This window comes from Ctenocephalides felis, unplaced genomic scaffold, assembly GCF_003426905.1.
Source record: "Ctenocephalides felis isolate EL2017-DRISC unplaced genomic scaffold, ASM342690v1 CF-g0.4_SCAFFOLD_01886, whole genome shotgun sequence".
Classification (NCBI taxonomy): Eukaryota; Metazoa; Arthropoda; class Insecta; order Siphonaptera; family Pulicidae; genus Ctenocephalides; species Ctenocephalides felis.
In genome coordinates, this window is record NW_020538040.1 from 1,866,044 (window position 1) to 1,880,054 (window position 14,011).

Here is a 14,011-nt window from a genome sequence, read left to right on the forward strand (position 1 = left end):
GTTAATAATGAATATACGAAATTTTTTATTGAATGGCGGACTATCTAAATGTTAATGTTAAGAGCTGAAACTTTCAGGAAATTTTCTTTTATTAATTTAGAACCATTTGAGACCTTGGGAGGAAGGAAATTATATATATATATATATATATATATATACACATACATATGTGTGTATCCATTACAACAAAACATATTTAGCATACAATGACATTCAGTTTGTGTTTCATTTATAATCAAACTACTCAATTTTAATTTTTTGTGGAGAGTTATTTATTAACACACATTTTTCATTCAATCAATCCAAATTATTTTTATTGTAAAAACGTTGTTTTGTTAAGCCTACTTTATTTTATCTTATTTTTTTTTTTAATTTAAAACGATTCTCTCGCTCTTTCACTCTCGTTCTTTCGCAATCTCGTCGTCTCTTTCGTATCGATGTTATTGGTAAATTGTTGTAAATTGTGGTAATTGTAAATTGTTAATTGTTAATTGTAATTTTAATTTTAATTTTTTAATTATTAATTATTGCACACACACGCACTATGAACAGTCCTCTTGACTTCTTCGCACGCAGCGGGCTACTTTTCTTTTAAATTCTGTATATGACTCTCTCCATTCTTTCTGCAAAGATAGAAAAGATATATATTATTAATGATAAATGATAAAGAGATACTTATTATTAATAATAATAAATGATAAAAATACTTATTAATAATGATGAATGATACAAAGATACTTATTATTAATTGGACAAAATTGTCATATTCAAATTTATAATTTAAGTTTCGCGCGCTGGCTGTGAACTGTCAACAACGAGTGTTATGGCTGATAGATTGGTACTGTTGGTAGCATGTATGCGCCACCTTCAACATGTATATGCTATGTGCAATTTGTAAAAGTGTTTTTAATTCCATTTAGCACGATTTGAAATTTTATGTACTTAAATTTTTTTTTGTCAAATTTAATTTTTGCGAAGTATGTTCATATCACAAAAAAGGATTTATGAAAGAAAAAAGTCTGAAACCATCGATAGTATCGATAGTTTGCGAACACTAGCTTAAAGATTTAAGTGAATTCCCTTTTAGCGCGTACAAACAATTTTTACTTTGATTTTTTTATTATATTTGATTTAATAAAATAAACATGAATTCTTGTTCTTAAAAATTCTTGTTTTTCACTAATTTTAATAGGTTTTGGAGATTAGGAACAAATCATCCATTTTTGTATAAGATCAATGTCTTTTTTTACACGTTTTTTTTTTACACGGCTTCTTCTGGAACCAATATACCGTGTAAAAACAGACTTAGGTGTATAAAGATCTGAATAAATATATAGTAAAAACAATACATCCAGCGTTTCTTTATTCCATTATTAATTATAAATGATGATTTGGTATGTATGTTTGATATAAAAGGATTGATAGTGGATAAAATTACTTTATTGAATTTTTGTAATTCAAATTTCGCGCGCTCGTTGTCCTCAACTGTCAACGACGAGCAGTGGTAACACTTAAGTATGCGCCATGTTTAATATGGACGTTATATGCAGTAATTTGTGCAAGACACACAGTACTCTCTTTTTGAATATTTTTCATTGTAACATTTAGTATTATTCTTCAGTTACTTTTTTTTCTTATTCTTACCTTTGTCTTATTCTACCAGTAAATACATACATATAAATATATTTTTTATGCTTAAGTTATTTATAAATTTGATTTTCTAAACTAAAAGCCTGAAGAATTCTCTTTAGAAACTAAATATTTGATCAATTTTACATTATTGAAATATATATGAAAATACACTTTATTGATGGTTGCAATGTTCTTCATATTTATGTTATTTATATTTATTATATTGACCTTTAATTTGCTCTTCAGTGGAGTCCTTTTAAAATTAACCCTTTGCTTGTCAGTAGAGTCCCTTTTATCTAAATTCTTTCCATTTGTTCGTCACGTATTTGTTTTATTTACGTTTTCTATTTGCTCGTCAGTAGAGTCCTTTTTATCCAAACTTTTTTCTATTTGCTCGTCAGTAGAGTCCTTTTTATTTTAACTTTTTTTATTTGCTCGTCAGCAGAGTCCATTTTATCCAAACTTTTTCTGTTCGCTCATCAGTAGAATTAATTTTAATTCAACTATTTTTATTTGCTCGTCAGTAGAGTCCTTTTTATATAAACTTTTTTATTTATTCGTCAGTAGAGTTCTTTCTTTCTAAATTTATTTCATTTGCTCGTCAGTGGAGTCCTTTTTATTTTAACTTTTTTATTTGACCGTCAGTAGAGTCCTCTTTATTTAAACTCTTATTTGATCGTCAGTATAGTCCTTTTTATTTGCTCGTCAGTAGAGTTTTTTTAATTGTAACTATTTGCTTGTCAGTAGAGTCCTTTCTATCTAAACTTTCTCGATTTGCTTGTCAGTAGATTCTTTCTAATTTTTTTATTTGCTAGTCAGTACAGTCCCTTTTATCTAAAGTTTTTCTATTTGCTCATCAGTAAAGTCCTTTTTATCTAAAATTTATATTTGCTCGTCAGTAGAGTTCTTTCTTTCTAATTTTTTTATTTGAATGTTAGTAGAGTTCTTGTATCTGTACTTTTCTTATTTGCTCTTCAGTATAATTCTTTTTATTTTAATCTTTTTTATTTGCTCGCCACTGATCTTCTTCATCTTGAATCTACTGACGAATCAACTCTCCAAAAGAATCAAAATAGTATTTGAAAGAAAGGACTCTACTGACAAGCTAATTGAATCTAAATAGACTTTGAAATGTAAGAAGGAATTCTACTGACAAGCAAAATACACAAATATAATTGGACTGACGGAGATAGAATGTTTGAAGTAAAAAAAAGGACACTACTGCCTAGCAAACTAAAAGTAGAACTTCAAAACGGCAAAATAACTCTGACGAGCAGATTAAATTTAAATAAAATTTAAAATGACTCACTGACTTGCAAACTAAATTTATAATTTAAAATTGATAAGAAAGGACTCTACTGACAAGCAAATCGAATTTGAAATAAAGAAAGGACTGTACTGACGAGCAAATCGAATTCAAATAGACATCTAAATAGCTGAAAGATTCTACTGACAGGCAAATTTAATTTGATTTCCAAAGAAGGGACTTTACTGAGGAGCAAAATAGATCTGAATCCTTTAAATGACAAAAGGGACTCTAATGACGAGCAAATTAAATATAGATGAAATTTGAAATTAAAAAAAGATTACTGACACGCAAAATAAATCTAAAACTTTGAAATGGGATAATGGACTCTACTGACAAGCAAACCTAATTTCAAAAGAAGGGACTCTACTGACAAACAAAATGATACTTATTAAAGATATTCATAAAAAAAAATTCTGATGAATAAATTAGACTTTACAATAAAAGGACTCTACTGCCGAGCGATATCTAGGGATATCTTAAATATTAAGAGGACTCTACTAACGATCAAATTCATTCATAAAAACAACATTCATAAAAAAGGAGCCTACTGATGAGCAAATTGAGATTCCTTTAAATTCAAATATATAAAAAAGAACTCTACTGACAAGCAAGTTGAATTCAAATGGATTTTGTGAAAAAAGAGTTATACTGGCAAACAAATTAAATTTAAATGAAAACAGGGACTCTACTGACAAGCAAACTGGATCTAAATAGACTTTGAAATGACAAAAGGACTCTACTGACGACCAAATTCGGAAATTGGTAAAATATTTAAAAAAAAAAAAAAATGTATTTCTTGTAAAGAAGTAACTCTACTGGCAGACATGAGAAGAAAAGGACTCTAGTGATAACCAATGTATGTCTATGTCTTAAATTCATGATCCATAATAAATAAAAAGAACTCTACCAACGAACAAATTCGAAAATTACTGGTAGAATATCATTCAAGAAACAAAAAAGAACTCTAAAGACCTTAACATTTATATTATTTGGTGGTTAGTTTTGACAGTTGAGAGTATCAAAGATGTAAAAAAAACCCTCTGCATTTACCTATTGACAGTCTCAAGACCATCAACATCGAGAAAACAAGATATAAAATATTCGAAACATTATGTTACCACAAGAACTCTTTTATATAACATAGCAATTTTATCCGAGAATAAACCCACAAATCATCTATTATCTATCTATTATCTTACCGCAGCATCGACATTGGCAGGACTTTCATCATTTGGATCGGCAAGCATTGAAATGACTGAAATTAATATCGTTTCGACTGTGTGCACGGGCAGCCAACGCTCCGAAGCCTTCTCGTAGCCCCATTTATCATCGCCTGGCTCGTGCAGTATAGATATGCACACATCGCCATTTTTCTCAACTAGAAAGAAAAAATTAAATCAAATATTTGGTTAGAAATTAATTATCAAATATGCAATATTTGAGTTAATGATAAAACCACAAATTTTGTATTGTAAATTCAAATTCAAACGTCAACGGTCGGTAAATAGTTGACAGTACCAACCCGCGGCTAAGTTCATTGTATTGGGTACATTGTGCAAAATTAAATGCAGTAATTTTGAAACATTTTATATGCAAATTATGAAAAGTTGTTTTGCTGCATTCAATATGTATGTTTGTTTCATCGATTGCACGTTCATTTTGTTAAACAAAGTTAAAATATGACAATAGTATTATATATCGTTAGAAAGCTAATAAAATTCTCTACAAATCTGTATATAACGTTTAAAAACTTTTCCAACAAAATTAAATAAGAAAAATGTGTAAAGTATCTAGTTATAAGCACTGTGCTTTGAAAGTTCATTATTATATATTTAATTACTATTTCTCAACTAGAAAAAAGAAAAATAATTAGAAATTATTTCTGATATGTTATTAATTGTCAAAAAAAATGTAACATTAACGAAACATTCTGTTACGTTTATATTTGCTGCAAGTTAATTGATAAATATTTATAAACCTGTATATAAAACAATGTATAATAACATTTATACTATTATGATATTATCAATAGTTAATATATAATGATATTAATATATTGTATTACAAACTTAATCAGTAATTGTATAGTATTATTAGTTAATGATAAAAACACAAATTTTACATTGCAAATTCAATTTCAAATCTTAACCGTCAAAAAAGAGTTGACAGTACCCAACCGCGTACAACTTCATTGTGTTTGGGTACATTGTTCAAAATTAAATGCAGTAATTTTGAAACATTTTATAAACAAATTGTTAGTTGTTTTGCCGTACAGTTTTCCATATACGCGTGAATTTTAGTATAAACAATTAAAATATAAGAATAATATTATATGTTTTTGAATAGCCGATAAAATTATTTACAAATCTGTATTTGATGTATAATTTCTTTGCTCACAAAATTAAATAATGATAACAGGTGGATTTAAGATAACAGGTTACATTTGTTCATATTTTGCATCATTTGGATATGAGGCATTTTTATTTTTTAGATATAACGTTATATCTTAAGAAAGGAGGTAAAAAGTTATTGTATATTGTTAAACTCAAGTCAGCAATATAATATTATAGTCATTGATAAAAATATAAATATTACTTTGTAAATTCAAATTCAAATCTTAACGGTCAAAACAAGAGTTGACAGTACCAAACCGCGGACAACTTCATTGTGTTTGGGTACATTGTTCAAAATTAAATGCAGTAATTTTGAAACACTTTATATACAAATTATAACAAGTTGTTTTGTTGCATTGTATGAATAACTCTACTGGCAATGAAAATGTAGAAATAACTGTACTGACAAGCAAATTTAGAAAAAAATATGAAAACGGCTCTACTGACGAGCAAATTAAAAAATCTTAAAACAAATGTTAATATCATATCATTAGCACATTTGTTATAAATGTTTAATATATAACAATAGTATTATATATTGTTAGAAAGCTAATAAAATTATCTACAAATCTGTATATAACGTTTGATAAATTTTCGAACAAAATTAATTAAGAAAAATTAGTGAAGTTTAAAATTTAATTAGCCATGGGTTACATTTTTTATATTTACTATTATTTTGATAAAATTAATCTTTAAGATTTTTTATTGTAATATACCACTAGAAAGTAAATAAAATTATCTATAAATCTGTATATAACAATTTGCAAGTGTTGGAACAAAGTTATGCAAGAAAATTCGTTAAACTTTGAAATTAAAGTCATTGCAAGGCATCCATATTGTTTTAGCTTCAATATTTTTGTTTGAAAATACATTTTATTACATTAAATGTAGATATATAATTAAAAATGTTTATATTTAGTACTCACTATTTGGATGCCATATTTCGGTAACAAATTTCATTTTTGGAGGCCTCAATGGGTACTCTTTTGGGAAGTCTAGGTGTGCCTTAAAAAATCCTCCTTCGCTGTAAGGAAAAATATACAAATTAATAAAATGCATAGTTAATATTAATTAATTTATTTTTCAGAATCATCAATTATATTTTATATATATATATATATATTATATATATATATATATATTATAAACTTTAAGAAATAAACTCTAATATTGAACAGTTACAATTCTTGTTAGGATCTTTGAAAAAGTAAGAAACAAATTGGTTTTACCACAATTTTAATAAATTTTGTTTAAAAATTAGTAAACACAAAGAGTTAAATATATTCATATTAAAAACAGATTTTTTACAGTAAATCAATGGTAACTGCAGTTAAATATTTTATGTAAATATCTAAATTCTAATTTAGATTAAGTTAATTATTACAAATACCTTAAGGAAGTTCATGCAACTTACTTTAAGGCTAAATGCCACTTTCAACTAGTTATTTATTTTAGTGTCTATTTAAAAAAGTTACTTAGTCTCAATCTTTACTGATTATTTACACAAACTGTGTAATAAATAAATTCATGAAAATTTAGAATTTTTAAATATATAAATTTGTGGTTTTAAATATTAAGAAAATACTCAATATTTTAATTCTAAAGTTTATATAATTAAATTATTATTATTATTGTTATTGTTATTATTATTGTTATTATTATTATTATTATTATTATTATTATTATTATTATTATTATTATTATCTTACTATTTCTATTATTGTTATTTTGTTATATTTTATTATTTTTCTAGTATTTTATTATTCTGAAATTTTATTTATATTATTTATTAATCTTATTTTTATTATTATTTGCTTATATTTTACATTCAATCATATTACAGATATTATTTTCATGTAAATTTTATCCTTTGCTCTTATATTTATTTAAATTTATATTAAAATTTATCAATATTACTTGATGTTAATAAATTAGCAGTTGTAATAATTATTGAAATTAAAAAAAAAAAAATAATAATATAATTAAATCATCTAGGTCAAACAAATTAAAATTAATTAATCACTTTTAAATTTTTATTTGAAAAAAGAAATTCAATAATATTAGTTAATAATAGCTCAATTGTGTATAACTCTTATTTTAGCATAATTGTGTAATTTTATAAATTTAATTTGCTTATGTTTCATTTCTTGTTGTTTAGGTTGATATTTTTATATATCAGCAAGTTAAAGCAACTTGCCTTAAGGCAAAATGCCAGTAGCATCTAGTTATATTTTATAAATATTCTAATGACTATTTATTTATTTTACAAGCCGTCAGTATAATAATATTATAATAAGGCTTAAGTCAATATTTTATATGTTTAATATAATATAATTAATTATTAGCTATTTTATTACTTATTTATTTATTATTTAATTTATTTACTATAAACTTATTTATATTTAGTTAATTTTAATTATTTTTAAATATAACTAGTTTGTTGCAAGTATTTTTTAAAAATTTAATAAGTATTTCAATAAGCTTTACAATACTTTTACAATATAATTATTTTATTTAACAAATTTTAGGTTATTTTATGATATTTTAACAAATTTAAGTGTCTTATATTATTATTATTATTATCACTACCATTTTCATTATTAATGTTAAGTATTTTTACAATATAAGTTTTTTTTTTACAAATTTTTAGGTATTTTGATGAAGGAAGTATTTTTTTCACAATTTTCTAAGTGTTTTTAAAATATAAGTTTTTGGTTAACTAATTATTGATTTGAATAAAAATAAAACTTAAAACACTTGTTTGTATTGTGGCAAATCTAATAATAATGTATAATTTGCTCTTCAAAGTATAAATAATTTAATTTAACAAATAATGAAATTAAAAAAAAAAACTTACTATAGCGTTTCCGGAGGTCCAATGATGAGCACTTCCCATTTGTATATATCATTGTCGTCTACTAAGCCAGCGGAGAATCCGTCCACTGGATTTTTATTTAATTCTAGATAGGACAATCAAACATTAGTAAAACGGAAACATACTTATGTAAAATATACATAAATAAAATCAATTTTTAAAAAATAATATAAATTTGAGTAATACAATCAACCTAGTAAATAAAATAAACATTCAAAAAATAATATAAATTTGAGTAATATAATTAATCTAGACAAAAGTAGACAAAAAAATTACACAATAAAAATGAGTTTTATTGTTGCATATTTCATAGTTCATATTTATTTTTTTTGTGCAATTTCGTGTGTTTTTCAATTTTATTTGTATGCACTGAAGATGGGTCAAATCAAGACCCGAAACGTATGTTTTCTGAATAAAAACATTTTCTTTCAATAAAACTGTTTTTAATTACTAGATGGATGCCCAAGAACAATTTTATCATATATATATATATATATATATATATATATATATAAATAATAAACTATTATTACTAACGAATGATGTATCAAACTGCATAGAAAAGCTTCCGGCTTAAAATTTACAAACAAAATGTCTACAAATCGAGAGAGCCCTTGTCAAAAAAATTACAAAGTCTTTGTGAACAAAGAAATTCACAAATACTAAATTCTAGATTCACTTAGAAATATAAAAAGGACTCTACTGACGAGCAAACTATAATAAAAATAGAAAAGAAATTCTACTGACAAGCAAATTGAAATAAAAAGGGACTCTACTAAATGACGTGCAAACTTTAATAAAAAAGAGGAAAGGGACTCTACTGACGAGGAAACTTTAATATAAAAAAGAGGAAAGGGACTCTACTGACAAGCAAACAATAAAAGAAAAAGGAACTCTACTGACGAGCTGGCAGAAGTAAAAAAGGACGATCAATAATATTTATGATTGTACAAATTTTAAGATTTTTAAGATTTTATATATTATTTATATATATATATATATATATATATACTAGCTAACCCGGCAAATGTTGTTTTGCCATAAAAAATATGCCTAAATTGATAAAAAATTAATAAAAGTGCCAAAAATCAAACATTTAATAGATTTGGACTCTGATTTTTTGACAAATAGTTAAAAATTTGTTATAATTTTCAAAATTATTTGACATTTCATACTTCAAAAATTAATTCACTCGCATCATAGTTTTTTGTTTATTATTATTTTATTATTTATTATACTTTTGTCATATATGTCAATAAAATTTTCTTTCAAATATTATTTGTTAAATTAATAATTATTTATATATATATAATATATATATATATATATATAAATATCGAGATAATAATAACATATATATATATATATATATATATATATATATATATTTATGTATATATATATAAATAATAAACTATTATAACAAACGATTAATGGATCTAATTGCATAGAAAAGCCTTTGACTATATTTACATCTGCTATATATATATATATATATATATATATATATATATATATATACACAAATCCAAGATTCTACCATTCAATATATATATTATATATATATATATATATATATACACATATATATTATACAAACTATTATTATAACAAACAACTGATGTATCTCATCATACACAAAATCCTTCGATTAAAGAATTTACAAACTCTGGCTATAAATCGAGAGCCCTTACAAAAAGAACAAAGAAACTCACAAATACTAAATTTTCATACTATAAATACACAAATACTAGAAATATATACAGATTTACAAGCTAAAACATTTACAAGCGTCCATTTTTATACCATTTTTGTAAATTTCATGCAAACTGATGAATCATATTGATAACCTTTAAACAAATTATAGGTTATGTATAGTTTTTTGTACTTTTTGGACATTTAGACTTGCAAAAAACGTGTAATTACATACAAAATGATGTTTAAAACTAAATTTGTGTATAATTTTCTACATTATACATGATTTTAGTACAATTTTGTATAAATTTTGACAATACACAATGACAATTGCAGTATTGATTTTTTATCTACCGGGGGCTGTAAAAGACTCAAAACATACAAAATAGCCCTTGGACATCACCCACACCTAGTTCAAACCTACAAAAACCATTTTAATACATATATATATATATATATTATATATCTTTTACTAAAGGCATTACAATAACCCCGGCATTCGACCTTTGACAAAACCCGATTAAATTCATATCTCCTTTATCATTTATTACCTGCTAGTTGTTTTTTTAATAACAATGAAGACTGTGGCTCTGACATTTAACACGCTATTTAAATAATTTTACACTAAAAACAACTATAAATTTGAGAATTAAAAATGTTCGTGAAAAGATGGCTACTTAATTAAAACGAAGCTACAGTGCACGGCACATCCGCTGAGAAGGATCGAGTGAGACCAAAGATGACCGATGACAGAAGATGTCAAGGTGACAGGTGTCGAAAGCAGTGCGAGCTGTCATAATGGAGATTGAAGAGAAGTTGGCGGCATAGCGGGGTGAAAGATGGATGCAATGGCGGGTTAAATGTTGAATTTGAATTTTAACTGTGAATAAGGGTAAAGGTTTTTGGTTTTTATGTTGTAAGATATTTGTTTGTTGTAATTTTGACTGGGAGTAAGTGGTATTTTGCATTAAGGCAAGTAGTGTATATGTAAATAAATATATTTATGAGTCATTTATAAGTATACCGAATCGCTGTAAAGCTCTTATAATATTTATATATAGCCATATAGCTATTACACATTTTTTTAATTTTGTAAAAATTTGTTTAAAATAAAACAGTTGATTTAAATTTAAATTACTTAGGACATACATGGTGTATGCCCTAAGGGCACGCTTTATTAAACCATTTTTTCTCCTAGGCCTATAATATTTTAAGATGTTTCTTTATTCAGTCCTTTTTTAATTTAATTTAATATTTTTATTAAAAATTTAATTTGCTATTTAATTTGTCTTTCTCTTTTATATGTTAGATATTTAATTTGCTCGTCAGTAGAGTCCTTTTTATAATTACATTAGATCCACTTTATATTTTAATTACATATTTCATTTGCTCATCAGTAGAGTCCTCTTTATATATAAATTAAATATTTAATTTGCTTGTCAGTAGAGTCCTTTTTATATTTAATTTGCTCGTCAGTAGAGTCCTTTTTACATCTCCATTAGATCCTTTTCATATTTTATTAAGATATTTAATTTTGCTTCAATAAGATATTTAATTTTAATTTAATTAGCTTGTCAGTAGAGTTTCTTCTATAATTTAACTAGATGTTTAATTTTTTAGTCAGTAGAGTCCTTCTTATATTTTAATAAGATATTTAATTTGCTTATCAGTAAAATCATTTTAAATTTGCTCGTCAGTTAAGTCAGTTTCTCCTTTCCTAATTTAATTTGGTTGTCAGTAGAGTCCTTTTTATTTGCTCGTCAGTAGAGTTGTTTTTTATATTCTTATTAAAAATTTGATTTGCTTGTCAGTAAAGTCCTTTTCTTCTTTCTAACTAAATTTGTTTGTCAGTAGGGTCCTTTCTCAATTTGCTCGTCAGTACAGTCCTTTTTATAATTTAATTAGATATTTAGTTTGCTCGTCAGTAGAGTATTTTTTATATTTCATTTAGACATTTAATTGACTCGTCAGTAGAGTCCTTTTTAATTTGCTCGTCAATAGTCCTTTTTAGTTTGCTCATCAGTAGAGTCCTTTTTTATTTTAATTAGATGATTAATTTGCTCGTCAGTAAAGTGCCTTTTATTATTTTCTATTTAAAAATTTAATTTGCTCGTCAATAGAGTCCTTTTTTTTTATCTAAATTTGTTTGTCAGTAGAGTCCTTTTTATATTTTATTTGCTCGTCAGTAGAGTCTTTTTATATTTTATTCGCTCGTCAATAAAGTCCATTTCAAATTTTAATTAGATATTAAATGCTCGTCAGTAGAGTCCCTTTTCTAATTCTTTGTCTCTAGATATTTAATTTTGCTCGTTAGTAGAATCTTTTTTATCTTTTAATTAGATAATCAATTTGCCCATCAGTAGAGTTCTTTTTGTAATCTATTTACAATTACATTTTTTCATTTCCAGTAAAGTCCTTTCTTACATTTTACATTCATATTCAATTTTATCAGCTTCTATTTAATTTAATTGCTAAATTAAAATTGCTCGTCAGTAGAGTCCTTTTGTTAACTTTCAGATCGATATTACAATTTGCTCGCCAGTAGAGTCCTTTTTACATGTTAGATATTTAATTTAGTCCTATATTTATCTTATGAATCGAGAAGATCGTCGGTAAATTTCCATTTTTATTTTTCTAACATTAGTTAACAATTTGCTTGTGAGTTCCTATTTCAATTTGCTCGTCAGTAGAGTCCCTTTCTTCTTTTATTTCAGTTTACTCGTCAGTAGAGTCCCTTTTCATTTAATATTTTCATTTCATTTAAAAAAAACCCTTGATAATAGAGTCCTTTTTAAATATTTCAGTCGAGTCATTTAAATTCAAAAAAATATATTTGTTAGTAGAGTCCTTGTTTTAATTTTGCTATTAATAGTCTATATCTACATCTATTTTGCTAGTCAGTAGTCACTAATCAGTAGAGTTTTTTTTATTTTTATTTCATTTTGCTTGTTAGTAGAGTCCCATTTTTTGAATTGTCTTTAGAAACACTTTTCCCTCTAATTCTATTTCGCTCGTCAATCCCTTTCTATTTCATTATAGTTTGCTCGTCAGTAGAGTCTCTCATGTATTTAAGTTTGCTTATCAGTAAAGTCCCTTTTAATATAGGTCAGTAAAATCTCGTCTCTCTTTTATTTCATTTTGATTGTCAGTAAAGTCCCCTTCTTTTTTTATTTTTCCTCGTCACTAGAATTAATTTTAACCTCGCACTTATATTTTTATCGTCCCCCTCTAAAATTTGCAAATTCTCAATTATTATTGATCGTCAGTAGAGTCTCGTCTTTTTTAAATTTTCTTTGTCAGTAAAGTCCTTCTTTTTTATTTTTGCTCGTCAGTAGAGTCCTTTTTCTCTTTTATTTTAATAGTCAGTAGAGTCCTTTTCTTCTGTTATTAAAGTTTGCTGGTCAGTAGAGTTGAAATTTGCATAACATCAATACTCGTCAGTAGAGTCCATTTCTATTTTTATATTAAATATTATTAAATACCACTTACACCTACTTAATTACATAATCAACACACAAAACAATTTTAAAAATAATTACTTCTTCACACACATCAGCTCCTGCACTAAAAATCCATCCCACTTCCACAACAAAACAAAAAAGTTATTTATCTTATCTTAATACCATGTATTTTCTATAATGCGACAATCAAATCAAAGAAAAGAAACCACTGTACCGATCTGCATAATAAAACAAACAGAGCACAATATGAAAAACATCTTTTTAATTTATACGCTAAGACAATATTAAAAATGGAAGAAATATTATTTATGGTTCACAGAAACTAACAACGAACATAACTAACATCATTTTGTTTTTCATCTCGACATCTATTTTTTTAAAATTACCAGCAAAAAGAAAACATAAATAATACATTTAATTTATTACCACATTATTAGATTTAAATTTAAATTTAACCTACTATAACTAATTTAATATATTTTAATATAAATTTCACGTGTGCGCGTGGTTTACTCGAACAAAAGAATTAGTTTGGCCGTGCAAAAAACATAATAGTCATCAAATCAAAAAATCATCTCTACAAGCTTATAAAATCAGTCAAGGCAAAAGTAATAAATGCATTTTGTTTTATCATCATCAAGCAGCA

General features: G+C 25.3%; 1 protein-coding gene across 1 annotated transcript; it reads right to left on the reverse strand.

Moving 5' to 3' along the window:
• Positions 1-248: 248 nt before the first annotated feature.
• Positions 249-10,663, reverse strand: LOC113376694 (ubiquitin-conjugating enzyme E2 G1-like). The gene is made up of 5 exons (XM_026616706.1): positions 10,456-10,663; positions 8,192-8,294; positions 6,261-6,358; positions 4,141-4,319; positions 249-623 (listed from the first exon to the last, which is right to left on the reverse strand). The coding sequence occupies exons 1-5, from the start codon at positions 10,499-10,501 to the stop codon at positions 543-545; spliced, it is 507 nt and encodes a 168-aa protein (XP_026472491.1). The 5' UTR covers positions 10,502-10,663; the 3' UTR covers positions 249-542.
• Positions 10,664-14,011: the final 3,348 nt, after the last annotated feature.